The sequence below is a fragment of the Elephantulus edwardii genome, unplaced genomic scaffold (assembly GCF_000299155.1).
Source record: "Elephantulus edwardii isolate Elephantulus edwardi_28Jun2011 unplaced genomic scaffold, EleEdw1.0 scaffold00022, whole genome shotgun sequence".
Classification (NCBI taxonomy): Eukaryota; Metazoa; Chordata; class Mammalia; order Macroscelidea; family Macroscelididae; genus Elephantulus; species Elephantulus edwardii.
Genome location: NW_006399772.1, coordinates 9,252,083 through 9,264,870, shown reverse-complemented (window position 1 = coordinate 9,264,870; position 12,788 = coordinate 9,252,083). Strand labels below are relative to the sequence as shown.

The following is a 12,788-nucleotide window of genomic DNA, read 5'->3' as shown; positions in this document are numbered from 1 at the left end:
TAATAAAATATAATTATAAAAAAAATAAACCTGAAAAGATGAGGAAATGGAAGGCATAGATCAATAGTGATTGATTTTCTAAAACACAGTGTATATAAATGATTGTATAAAATGTGACTGAAGGAATGTGTGAAGCACGATATGTGTGAATTACCTATTGCTGTAGACTTAGTCTCAACTGCATTCTAAAGCAGTCAGCAGTTTCAGTTTGAACCCTCCATGTGTTCCATGGAAGAGAGATGTGGCAGTCTGCTTCCATAAGGATTTATAGTCTGGGAAACCTTCCATGGATAGTTTTGCTCTTTCTAAAAGATCCATGTGAGTCAGAATTTACCCTGCAGCAGTGGGCTGTTTTTTTCCAAATTTGAACAATATACAAATAGAGATATCAAAGGTCTTTTTAAATACTGAGTTAACTGACTGGTTTTTATTAAAATTATGCATTTAATTTAAAAATCTATACCTACTTTATGCATAGAATTAATGAGTGAAAGGTTAAAGTGCTAATTCGTTTTCTGGATCAGCTGTTGACTCGTTAAGTCACTAAACCTCTTGGTTCTTACATTTTCATCCATATAATGAATGAAATTGCTAGGGACATTAATACTATGACAGTTCAGTAGCACTCAATGCCTTTAGAAATATAAACAAGAAATCTTTGCAATTTTAGGTAAAGTAGTGACCAAAGAGAAAATCCAGGAAGCCAAAGAAGTCTACAAGGAGCATTTCCAAGATGATGTCTTCAATGAGAAAGGATGGAATTACATTCTTGAGGTAAGAAATGTTTTTATATATTTTGGGTTTTACTTTATAATTAAAATTTTCTTCTATTTGTGATCTGAATATAATAGGTATTTTTTTGTGTGTGAAAGTTAAGGGTTATTGTTATGTGCCCTTGAGTCACCTACAACTCATAGCAACTCTGTGAACAATGACTCTATCTGGAGTCAGCCTCACATTCTACAACACACTTGACTCCATTGGTACAGGCCCTGATTCCATGATGGCCTTCTTCTCTTGCACTGACCCCCTGCCTTTCCAAACCCTCCTAACAACATATATAAGGACAAAAACACATTTGCCCAAAGATAAAACTATGAAGGCAGGATGGGGCAGGCTAGAACGATTCATGGAAACGAGAATTACAGGGATGAAATGAGGGAGAGTGGGATTACATTGTGGGTGCTACACTTAATATTATGACACAAAATGTGCGTGAAGGCATGAATCAAACATGAATGCAGTCATTAAAAAGTTATTGGTGACATTTTATTTTTTGCTTTTGGTGGCAAGTCACCAATAACTTTTTAATGACTGCATTCATGTTTTTAAAAATTAATTCTTTTTATTAAAAAATAATTTAGAAAGCAAATTGGTTTGATTCATGCCTTTGGTGTAAGATAAGCAAGTTATAATTTCAAAAAAACTAACATTTGTTGGAAAGATGATTTTACCATTTCTTTGAAGCTCTTATCATAATTAAGAAAGTGCATGGGAGCTCTAGTGGCCTAGGGGCAAGAAGCCATGCTACCATCTCAAGGCATGTGGTTTGAGGCCACCAGCTGCTCCACAGGAGAAGGATAGGCAGTCTCCTCCCATGCTATTAACTGCCACTGAAAACCTGCTGGAGGGTCAGCTATGGGTCACTTCCAACTCTGTGATATACAATAACAAAATTCCAGAGAGCTCTGGTGACCTAGTGGCAAGAAGCTGTGCTGCAATCCCTAAGGTTCAGGGTTGGAATCCACCAGATGCTCCCCTGGAGAAGGAGGGGCAATCTCCTCCTGTGCCAGTTGGATCTGACTCAATAGCACACAACAACAACAAATTAAAAAAAAAGAAAGTACATGGTTATTTGACAATTTCAAATTTTAAAGTCTTGTTCCTTGACTGTAGATTACCTAAGAAAACAAGCCTTTTACTACAAAGTAATTCTGAGTGATTCCCCTTACTGAAGAGGCAGAATGATTTGGTACAGATGCATCTTCAATCTCTTGTACTGTAATACTCATATATAGCATATTTGCACTTACTGGACCTTCTGGACATCCAAAGACTTGGGTATAAGATTTGAATGTCCACTGGTAGTTTTATTACAAATACAGATTAAAAATACCATTAAAATGTGCTGCTAAGTATTAGTCAAATATGTCTTATAAATGAAAGCTTTTTCCTTTTATTGACTACCAACCACAAAATAATTTCAAATATTGTCATATTAATGTCTGCATTATAATACTGAGTTTTATAACTTGCTAATTTTGAGCTGTTGAGGTCACCTAAGTACTCTATGCTGCAGTTTTCCCCTATTTTTAAAGTCTTTTGACCATTTCTTAATCCCATCTCACATTTTTATGAAGATAGAATATAGTAACAGATAACTTAGATACTATGTTGTTGTTGATTGCCTTAGAGTCAAGCACAACTCATAGGGACCCTATGAACAAAAGGCCTAAAGCCCCTCTACAACTATCAACATTTATCAAAGTTCGTAGTTTCCAGAGGCATGTTGTTTAGGAAGTGGATGCTACTCCTGCTTCCAGTAAATTGATTATAGTTGTGTGTACCATCATTTTGGAACTGACCCTCCAGTGAGTTTTCAGAGACAGTTAATCTCATGGGAGGAGATGGTCATTCTTCTCCTGCGGAGCAGCTGGTAGTCTTTGGGATTGCAGCATAGCTTCCTGCCGCTAGGCCACCAGACTTAATATAATCCCCAGTGGCCTGGGTGGTAAATCATTCGATTACATGTTCATAGAATCTTAGAGATGTATAGGTTTTTCTAACTCTATTTTGCAAACACAGACAGACTGAGACCCAGAAGTACGAAGTGACTTGCCCCAGGTCTCCCTGCAGATTTCTAAGGCCATGTTCTTCATTATATCATGTGTCTGTCGTGTATTGGCACAGTGGGCTCAAGCATAGCCGTGATTGTTTGGACAGGACCGTGCTTCTTTCTGCCCAGTGTTCTGTGCACTGATTCAGTGACAGTAATAATCAAGGCTTCCCATTAAACAGATTTCTGTTTTACTTAATTTTGTTCTATAGTTGATCAGTAATCTGAAGATTCTGTAGCAGCTTTGTCATCTTTTAGGCAAAAGTTAGCTGCCGCAGTGTTTTCGTTTTGGGGGGAAAATGAGAGGAGGGCAGAGAGGAGCACATAGTTATGTAACACAACTGTTTAGCAGTTATGCCTTCATCCTAATTTTAGAGGCATTTATTTCACTCTAAGAAGTCAGTTAAAGGCTGTAGAATAAATAATTGTGATCGATCTAGCTCATTGTGTCAGGTCTACTAACAATAAATGCCCTGTAAGGTTCTTGACAAAGCAAAAGTGGAAATTCTCTTATTTTTTTTGTTTTTTTGATCTTTATTAGTAACCTTTGCTTTCATCTGTCATTTTTAATTTTACCTTTTCTGAAAATGGTATATTTAAAAGAAAGATAATGTTCTTGGAATACTTTTGAAACATATTAGAATAAAACTCATCTGATTTGTTGAATTTTTTTTCCCTGCAAGTGTGAAAATTTTATTGAATTTTATTTTATTTTTCCGTTAGATCTATTTTAAATTGTCTCCAGTGGTCAGAAATGCTTTGACAGTGTGAGAAATTAACAGCTTCTGAAAACTCACTGGAGGATCAGCTATGAGTTGATTCCGACTCCACGAAAATAAGTTATTTTATAAGATAAGATTCTCTACTAGAGTACTACCTGTAACAAATGTAAAATCTACAATTACCACTGTGATAGTAAAATTTAGCAACTGTAAAATATAAACAAGCTTAAAAGGTAATGTAATATAATCTGTTGAATAAATACATTATTGTCTTTTACCAGAGATATGATGGGCATCTTCCAATAGAAATAAAAGCTGTTCCAGAGGGCTCTGTCATTCCCAGAGGAAACGTTCTCTTCACAGTAGAAAACACAGACCCAGAATGTTACTGGCTTACGAATTGGATTGAGGTGAACTTTTCTTTTAAATTATTTTTATTTAGTATTGCTTGAAGGTGTAAAGATCATTGAACCAGGATACTACTTTAGGATTTGTTACTACTAAAGCTCTGTGGCATCTTGGTGGCACAATAGTTTTGCTCTTTGCCATTACAAAGAAAGGTCATTGGCTCAAACCTACCAGCTAGCTGTCTCTTGGGAGAATCATCTGCTCCCATAAAGAAGATAGCCTTGCAAACACAGCAAGACAGTTCTGCTCTTACTGGGAAGTTAGCAACAACAGGATAATGTCTTATAATTTATTTAACACTTCCAGGACTAAATTTCCTCCTTTATAAAATGGCAGATGGGAATAATCTTTACAGTTCCTTCCAGTAAAATAAAATGTTCTTTCATTTTACTTAAGTAAATTATAATTAGTTCTTCTAAAACTTAGTTGGTATCTGTCTTCTTTGTTGCAATCCTAAGTGTAAATTTTCTTAAAATTGGGGAAAAAAAGCACTGATGTTCCAGTTAAACTAAAGGGATTTTGGTTTACTTTTAACAATTTATTTATTTAGTCTTACCAGAGTAGCCCTAGAGTATTTCATCCATTTTCTTAATTAATTTCTAGGCCAAAAAAAGGAGGAAAGTCCTTAATAGGTTCTGAGTTGATTGCAAACATTTTCTTTTCCTTGCTTCAGTATCTAAGCAGTCATATATTCTCATGATTGAAATTTTTTTTTTATTGAATTTTTTACACTAATAATCTTTTCTCAGGAGTTTGAGATTTTTATCTATAAGAGGATATGCCCTAGGAAGTAACAACAGAAACAGCACTATACTGAGACATACTTCTTGTTGTTGTTATATGCCGTCGAGTCGCTTGCAACTCATAGCTTGCAGTTTTATAGCAAAACCAGAAATATTTCTTATTGTTTTCTTCTCATTATCTTTGGTAAAAAGTTAAGGGCATGAATGAAAGGATAATTCATAAGGATCTTTCTACACAATTGAAATATCTGAAAGTGTGAAAGTCTGAAAATATATGCAGAAAAAACTTGATCTTTTCCTCAGAAAGAATTTACTGTTTTATGTATTAATATTTGTGATTAATTTTGTTATTACAGACTATTCTTGTTCAGTCTTGGTATCCAATCACAGTGGCAACAAATTCAAGAGAGCAGAAGAAAATACTGGCCAAATATTTATTAGAAACTTCTGGTAACTTAGATGGTCTGGAATATAAATTGCATGATTTTGGGTACAGAGGAGTCTCTTCCCAAGAGGTAAGACATTATGATGATGAACCTCACTTAATACAGTGTGGATTGTGGGTTTAGAATGGGATATAATTGCAATCAACAAAATCGTCTATGTCCTTTATGTAATGGGTAATTAAACACATATGCACTATGTCAGATGTCAGATAATGTTGTAGAGAAATACAGGTAAGAGAATAGAGGGTAATATTTTTTGGGTGTGGGTACTATTAAATAGATCTTTTTTTTTTAAGAGGTAATAATATTTGAACCCTTAAAATATTTGAAAGAAATGAATCTTGGTCATAAGGAACCATTGCCTCTGGTAATAGTTTAATATCTCTCCAAGAATAGCTAAAGAAAATTATTTTGTGTCTAGTGCCACATAGACCCCAACTAAAGGTTTTTATTTATTGTATTTGTGTATGGTTTATTTTCCAGACTGCTGGCATAGGGGCCTCTGCTCATTTGGTTAACTTCAAAGGAACAGATACAGTAGCAGGGATTGCTTTAATTAAGAAATACTATGGAACAAAAGATCCTGTTCCAGGTTATTCTGTTCCAGCTGCAGAACACAGGTAAAATTTCATGTTTTCAGCCTCATTTATATAGCTTCTGTGTACCTAGAGTTTATTTGAAATCAGTGCAATTTTTTTAACACTTAATCATTAGTAGCCTAATAAAGATCTATCTGGTTGTTAGAATGCAGATTATTTGCTGTAATCAATAAGTGGTGAGTATTACGGTCTAATACTTGAAAATGGCTCAGGTTACTAAAACCAGCATTGTTTTTAGAATAAAGCTGATTTAAAAAAAATATTTGACACATACAAAGCTTCAAGGAATAGAAAGAGATCTTTAAAAAACAAACCCTTGACCCTGTCCTCACGGTACAAATAGTACACTGGTAACATTTTGCACTGTTGATTAAGTACTTTGAAAGAGGTACAGTTACAGAGCTGCAAAGAAAGAATCGTAAGTCACTGGCAAGACCAAGCAAAGTGTTTGTGTTTGAAGGAATGGTAAAATAAAACAGCCTCCACTGGAAAACCATTAATTTTCTGAATAAGTATTTATTGCGTCTACCAACATTAAAGTTCTCAAAAGAGAACAAAGTACTTGGCATTGTGTAGCAAAAGTAATGTTAGTCTATTCTCATCTTTCTGACATCTCTAACATATACAGATATATACATATACTTGTAGTAAGCAAGTAATTTTTAGCTCACTAATTTTAAATTTGTAAGTTTAGAAATAGCAATATAAATTCTTCTAATTGGTTGAATATCACTTAAAAATTATTAACTGTTGAAGAGGAAGAAAGCTACACACCATTAAATATATATTGGCCAAGGAGTGATTTAGTCAGAAATTAAATTTATTATATGATTGTATTCATTAATCTGAATCCTTCTCTGTGATTTTGACAGTTTATAGTAAGCATGAGATAATGAATCACATTTAATTGAAAGCTAGATCATGTGACTTTTGAGTAAATCTCGTTTTCATTTTGTTTTGCAGCACCATAACAGCCTGGGGGAAAGACCATGAAAAAGATGCTTTTGAACACATAGTCACACAGTTTTCATCAGTGCCTGTATCTGTGGTCAGCGATAGCTATGACATTTATAATGCGTGTGAGAAAATATGGGGTGAAGATCTAAGACATTTAATAGTATCAAGAAGTACAGAAGCACCATTAATAATCAGACCTGATTCTGGAAATCCTCTTGACACTGTTTTAAAGGTAAAAGTTAACATATGACTTAATTAAAAAGCATGTAGATCAACTGTATCAAAACTGATTGTCATTTCATTTGTAAATAACACCATTTCAGAGCTGTCTCCTTATTTCAGAGTTATAGACCAGAAGAAGTAATAGATTTATCTATGGTCACACATTAATTAATAGAGAAGGGTGTTAGTAATTTGTATACTGTCAAATCATAGTTGTGTACTATTGAACGGATTTTTTTTTTCATATTTCAAGATTAATTTATAGCATTATGCCATTTTGATTAATCCTGTAAAATAGTCACTCTGTTTATTTGTGGTTTCTTTTCCTTTATCCCAAGTCACAGATATATGAGGTTTTCAGGCCAAAAGAAATATATTCAGTGTGTTGTGGATTAAAAATAATTAGAAAATACTTCTCCTGTAATGGTTCTTTGAAATAATGTGGCTTTTCAGTACATCAGTGTTAAGTATTGAACTGAAGATATATTTTTAATATTTAAGACTTGATTTGTCATCTTTGAAAAATGCTAATAAACATAAACTTAAGCATAGCAGAGATTGTAAGAAATGCGCAGAATTGGACAGGGTTCAGTCTGTTGTTTTGTGAGTATAGTTGAGTTGACAGTACCTAACAAGAACAACTGAAACAATAGAACATAGGTTATTTTATATAACTACAAAAGGTTAGGACCTTTTAAACAAAAGTTTAAAAGAGCTCATACACAGTATTAAAATTTTAAAGGTAATTTGATGAGTTTTTATATTCTCAAGCAGAGTATTGGAAGTTTGTTGGCTTGCTTTGTTTTTAATAAGAGCTTACATTTATTTTCAGTTGTAGTTATTTTGTATTGGTTGTGTTTTTTTCCATACAGGTTTTGGATATTTTAGGCAAGAAGTTCCCCGTTACAGAGAACTCAAAAGGCTACAAATTGCTGCCACCTTACCTTAGAGTTATTCAAGGAGATGGAGTAGATATTAATACCTTACAAGAGGTATGTGTTTTATATTAAGTTCCAGTAAGTCAGTCCTTTTAAAGAAGCTCTTTTTTATTAGCTTAATAAGAAACTTGATAATTTGATACTTGTAAGTTAAAACTCTGTATAATAGTTCTTTCAATTGCTTAAAATTTAGAAAGTATAAAATCAAACCACATTATCTATTCCTCAACACAACCTTGCTTGCATAAAATGAAGAAGACTTAAAGCATTTGCTGCAGAAGTTCAAAGACTTCAGCCTTCATTATAGATTACATTTCAGTGTCAAGAAAACAAAAATCTCTAAAGGGCAAGGATATTGTTTTAAAGACTAAGGTGCACTTGATCCAGTCCATGGTATTTTCGGTTGCTTCTTGTGCATCTGAAAGTGGACAGTGAATAAGGATGACAGAAGAATCAGTGCCTTGACATTGTGGTAATGGCACAGCATAATGAACATGCAAAAGAATAAATCTGTCTTAAAGAAAGTACAGTCAGAGTGCTCCTTACAAGCAAGGATGGTGAAACTTCATCTCTCTGACTTGGGGCCTACCAGAGTAGGTTGGACCTTTAATTGTAGGACATACCACAGCTTATTGGTTAGAGTTATTTCTGCAGCCTAGCAGTTGGGCATAAATATATGTCTGAGGCCTCAGTGCCTGTGCTGCTGGTATCTGGACACTAATTTAAGAGAAGAATTAACTTAAGCTTTCTTAAAAAAGAGACAAACTACAGCTACCTTTCTCTCTCATTTCCTTCATTACCCCCGACTTAACCGCAGTAATGAATAGTGATGGCAACACAAAATCAGAAATGAATGAAACTGCCCTTTTCAAACAGATGAAAGGTTTTCCTTTTTGAAATGAAAGGTGGTTAAAAAAGGGGGGGTACAACTTTGTGTAAGCCTGCCTTTGTCATTTCTGACTTTGACAAGAATGATCCATTTGTTAAGAAAATCACATCCATCTTCTAATTTTATATTTTGGTGTTTGTTTTTAATCATCTAGATTGTTGAAGGCATGAAGCAAAAAAAGTGGAGTATTGAAAATGTGTCCTTTGGTTCTGGTGGAGCTTTGCTACAGAAGTTAACAAGAGACCTCTTAAATTGTTCCTTCAAATGTAGTTATGTTGTAACCAATGGCCTTGGGGTATGTTCTTCAACTTTTACTTTTGTATGTTAATAACTTCTTTGTAAATCTAGGGTGAAGTTCAGTAAAGTTACTGAATACATTTAAAGTAGTCCTGGGATATTTAGTACCTTGTTTGTTAAAAAAACCTTGATTCAGAAATAAGGAAAGAAGAGAAATGTCTATAACCTTACTAAAGACCAAAAAAAAAGATACTTGAAAAAGGTGAAAATTATTTCAGGAAAAAAGACATGCAGGCCATTTATTTCCTAATGCTTTAGTATATACTTTTGGATCAAAGCCCACAGATTGCAGTGGGAATGACAGCTGATTGACTGTGCCGAGAACTTTGTTCCAAAGAACACCTTTGTTGAACCTTCACTGTATTTCTCTTAAGGGGAAAGAGGTACTGACTTCAGGTATACTTTTTTCCCCACCATTAGTTATTTGTATAATGTTTTGCCTCCTGCTTTTATCATCCTGAAGCAATATTCTCCTGTCTGAGATTTTCGAAGGGCTTTTTGCTCGGCAATAATAAAGTAAAAATGAGCAAAAGGAAAAGATTATGGAATAGGAAACTCCCTCTACCATTACATGTAGAAGAAGTTTTCTTTCTTTCCTTTTAGTAGTGTATATATACTAAGTAGCAGTTTAAAGGTAATTTGTAGTATAGAAGGTGATTCTTTTTCTTCAGTGGCAAGAAAGGATATCTAAGCTTGATTTCATGACAGATGACCTTGTCCTCCAGAACAGGCTAGGGTTATATTTCTGAAAGTCAGCAATGGCTTTCCTTTATTTTTTTCATGTGGGAATTGAGTGACATTTTCTAATCAGTCTTCCATACCTCTGACTCTATTTGCATTCCAGATTAATGTCTTCAAGGATCCAGTTGCTGATCCCAACAAAAGATCAAAAAAAGGTCGATTATCTTTACATAGGACACCAGCAGGGAATTTTGTAACACTTGAAGAAGGAAAAGGAGATCTTGAAGAATATGGTCATGTATGTATACATGCTGATATATATATATATATATTTTTTTTTTTTCAGAGTATGTTCAGAATAATTTTCCTGAAAGACTTTAAAATGTGTAAATATTGGCATGGCCTTCCAAAATAAGATAAAAACCAAAAAGACACTGGCCATAAATAAAGATTCCTTTTTAGGTAGTACCTGACAGTAGGGTCCAGTTCCAACAACTTTGTCATACATAAATTGATTCTGACATAAGTTGAATACTTCCACCTTCCTGTTTCTTCTGGCATAGAGGGTTACGTGTTGGGCTACTAACTGAAAGGGAAAAGGTCGTGGTTTTACCCTGACCAGCTGGTCCTGGTAAAAAAGAAGGGCAGTCTCCTTCCTTCTTTGAAGATTTAAAGCCTCAGAAACCTGATAGATTGCATGTGGAAATACCTGCTCCTCATTCCTTTAGGAACAGGTAGACTTCCATAACATGCTACATTAAGAAAGGAGTTCTCAGGGCTGCCAGCCTTACAGGAGAGGTTGAGTAGTAGTATATTTCTCCTACATAAGAAAAAAAAACCTGATAGAAGATCCCCATGAGTCAGGATTGACTCAGTAGCACTGAGATTTTTAAAATCATAACATTATCTGCAGGTGAACATCTGAGATGAGAACATGAACAAATTATGCCCTGAAACATTATATGTAGTACATATTAATAATAAGCTGTATCTGCTCCTCAGAAAAACCACCACAGTTCAGGGTATGGTTTGTTGTAATTCTAATTCATAATCCTGTATATACATTAGATGGAAACTTTTAAAAAAGTTTTTACCCAAACTTTCATTAAAATTAATAGTAATAATTTTTAAAAAAAGTTTTTCCCACATAGTGACCAGTAAGATGGTGACTGGTGATCCTCAACAAGCTTGTGTCCATTTGATCTTGTGTCCATGCTCAAAGGCATCAATTCTCTTTCTGTTATCCCAAGTCATTATTCAGCTCTTTGGTGCATAGCACACAATTGCAAAGACTGTAGCCCGAATCAGGTGCACCTTAGTCTCCAGCGTGATGTCATTGCTTTTCAGTACTCTGGAGAGGTCCCTGACAGCTGGCTTTATTACTCTGGATTTGAATCATTGGTAACCTGAATCAGTAACTTTTGGAGTATGCAGAGTCATTAGCTCAGTCACTGTGAATTAGCCAAGAAATCAGTACTTGGTTTTGTTTTATATTTTGTTTATTTTTGCTAAAACTCCATGAATAATAATTAAACTTCTGAATTGATATATTTAAATAATGGTGGGTCTGTTGGCGAAAATGAGGCAAAGTTTGGGAGACTTTCTTTGCTGCAGCTATCAATAATGATTTCAGTAGCAATATTAGTTCTTCTGGGCTAGACATTATCCATCTTAAACTTAAAAAATTGTTCCAGTATCTCTCATTTTTTGGTGTTTGGGTTTTTTTTCCCCTTTTAAGTAAAACTAATTTAAAATGTAATACTTGGTTGGGGAAAAAATCCAAGCATTATATTCTTAAACTAGTTTTACTTAAAAAAATAAAAAACCAAGAAATACAATCTAATGGAACAGTGTTCTTTTTAAGTATGGAAAAAATTACCTAAGATACATGTTTCTGCCGAGTGAGTAATTGAGTGATTTGCTGAATAGATGCTGCTCTGATAATATCTTACTTGGATAATGCCTTGCTCTGGAGAGTACTAAATAATTTCACAGTTAGAAGACTATCCACATCTCTATGTAGATGTCTGGTTAGTATAATTTATCAAAATAGTATTTTACGTATTAGCTCCTAGGAGACTTACATTTTAATGCTGTATTTTTACAGGATCTTCTTCACACTGTCTTCAGGAATGGAAAAGTGACAAAAAGCTATTCATTTGATGAAGTGAGAAAAAATGCCAACCTGAATATTGAACTGGAAGCAGCACCTCACTAGGATTTGTTTATGACTGTATGAGTGTGTACATTTGTATATGGGCATGTGCGCACATGTACACTTGTGTGAAGGTGCAGGAGAGTGAGAATGTATGTGCGCGCACGCGCGTGTGTGTGTGTATGTATATGTAATACTTAATGTTTATTGTAAAGATGTGTGGGGTTTCTTTGTGTTTTATGATACATTACAGCCAAATTATTTGTTGGTTTATGGACATACTGCCCTTTCATCTTTTCATTTTTTCCAGTGCATAGGCGACCTCAAATTAGGAAACACACCTAACTATGTAAAAGATTAATGTTAAAGTAAGCTTTTTAGGGCCCTTTGCCAATAGATAGTAATTCAATCTGGTTTTGATCTTTTCACAAATAACAGAGCTGAGAAATTTTTATATATAACTGAAGATCACATAAAACAGATTTGCATAAAATTATCATGATTGCTTTATGTTTGTATTTAACTTGTATTTTTGTACAAACAAGATTGTGTAAGATATATTTAAAGTTTCAGTGATTTAACACTTTCCAACTTTTCATGATTTTTATGAGCACAGACTTTCAAGAAAATACTTGAAAATAAATTACATTGCCTTTTGTCCATTAATCAGCAAATAAAACATGGCCTTAACAAAGTTGTTTGTGTTATTGTACAATTTGAATATTATGTCAGGACATACCCTATAGAATTACTAACCTCACTGCCCCTTGTAGAATATGTATTAATCATTCTACATTAAATAAAATGGTTCTTACCGGAATGCAAGGCACTGTACAGTGATGATACCTTGGTCATTGTATTGTACCAGTGAAATGCCAAATTTGAAAGGCCTGTA

General features: G+C 34.2%; 1 protein-coding gene across 1 annotated transcript in view; it reads left to right on the top strand.

The window, feature by feature from the left end:
* Positions 1-11,956, top strand: part of NAMPT (nicotinamide phosphoribosyltransferase) — a 21,981-nt gene extending 10,025 nt beyond the window's left edge. The window contains exons 4-12 of the mRNA XM_006882686.1: positions 671-774; positions 3,840-3,968; positions 5,066-5,224; positions 5,639-5,775; positions 6,718-6,943; positions 7,806-7,925; positions 8,915-9,055; positions 9,902-10,036; positions 11,846-11,956. Coding sequence (XP_006882748.1) covers positions 671-774; positions 3,840-3,968; positions 5,066-5,224; positions 5,639-5,775; positions 6,718-6,943; positions 7,806-7,925; positions 8,915-9,055; positions 9,902-10,036; positions 11,846-11,956 — 1,262 coding nt within the window. The remainder of the gene's footprint in view (positions 1-670; positions 775-3,839; positions 3,969-5,065; positions 5,225-5,638; positions 5,776-6,717; positions 6,944-7,805; positions 7,926-8,914; positions 9,056-9,901; positions 10,037-11,845) is intronic.
* The last annotated feature ends 832 nt before the right edge of the window (positions 11,957-12,788 follow it).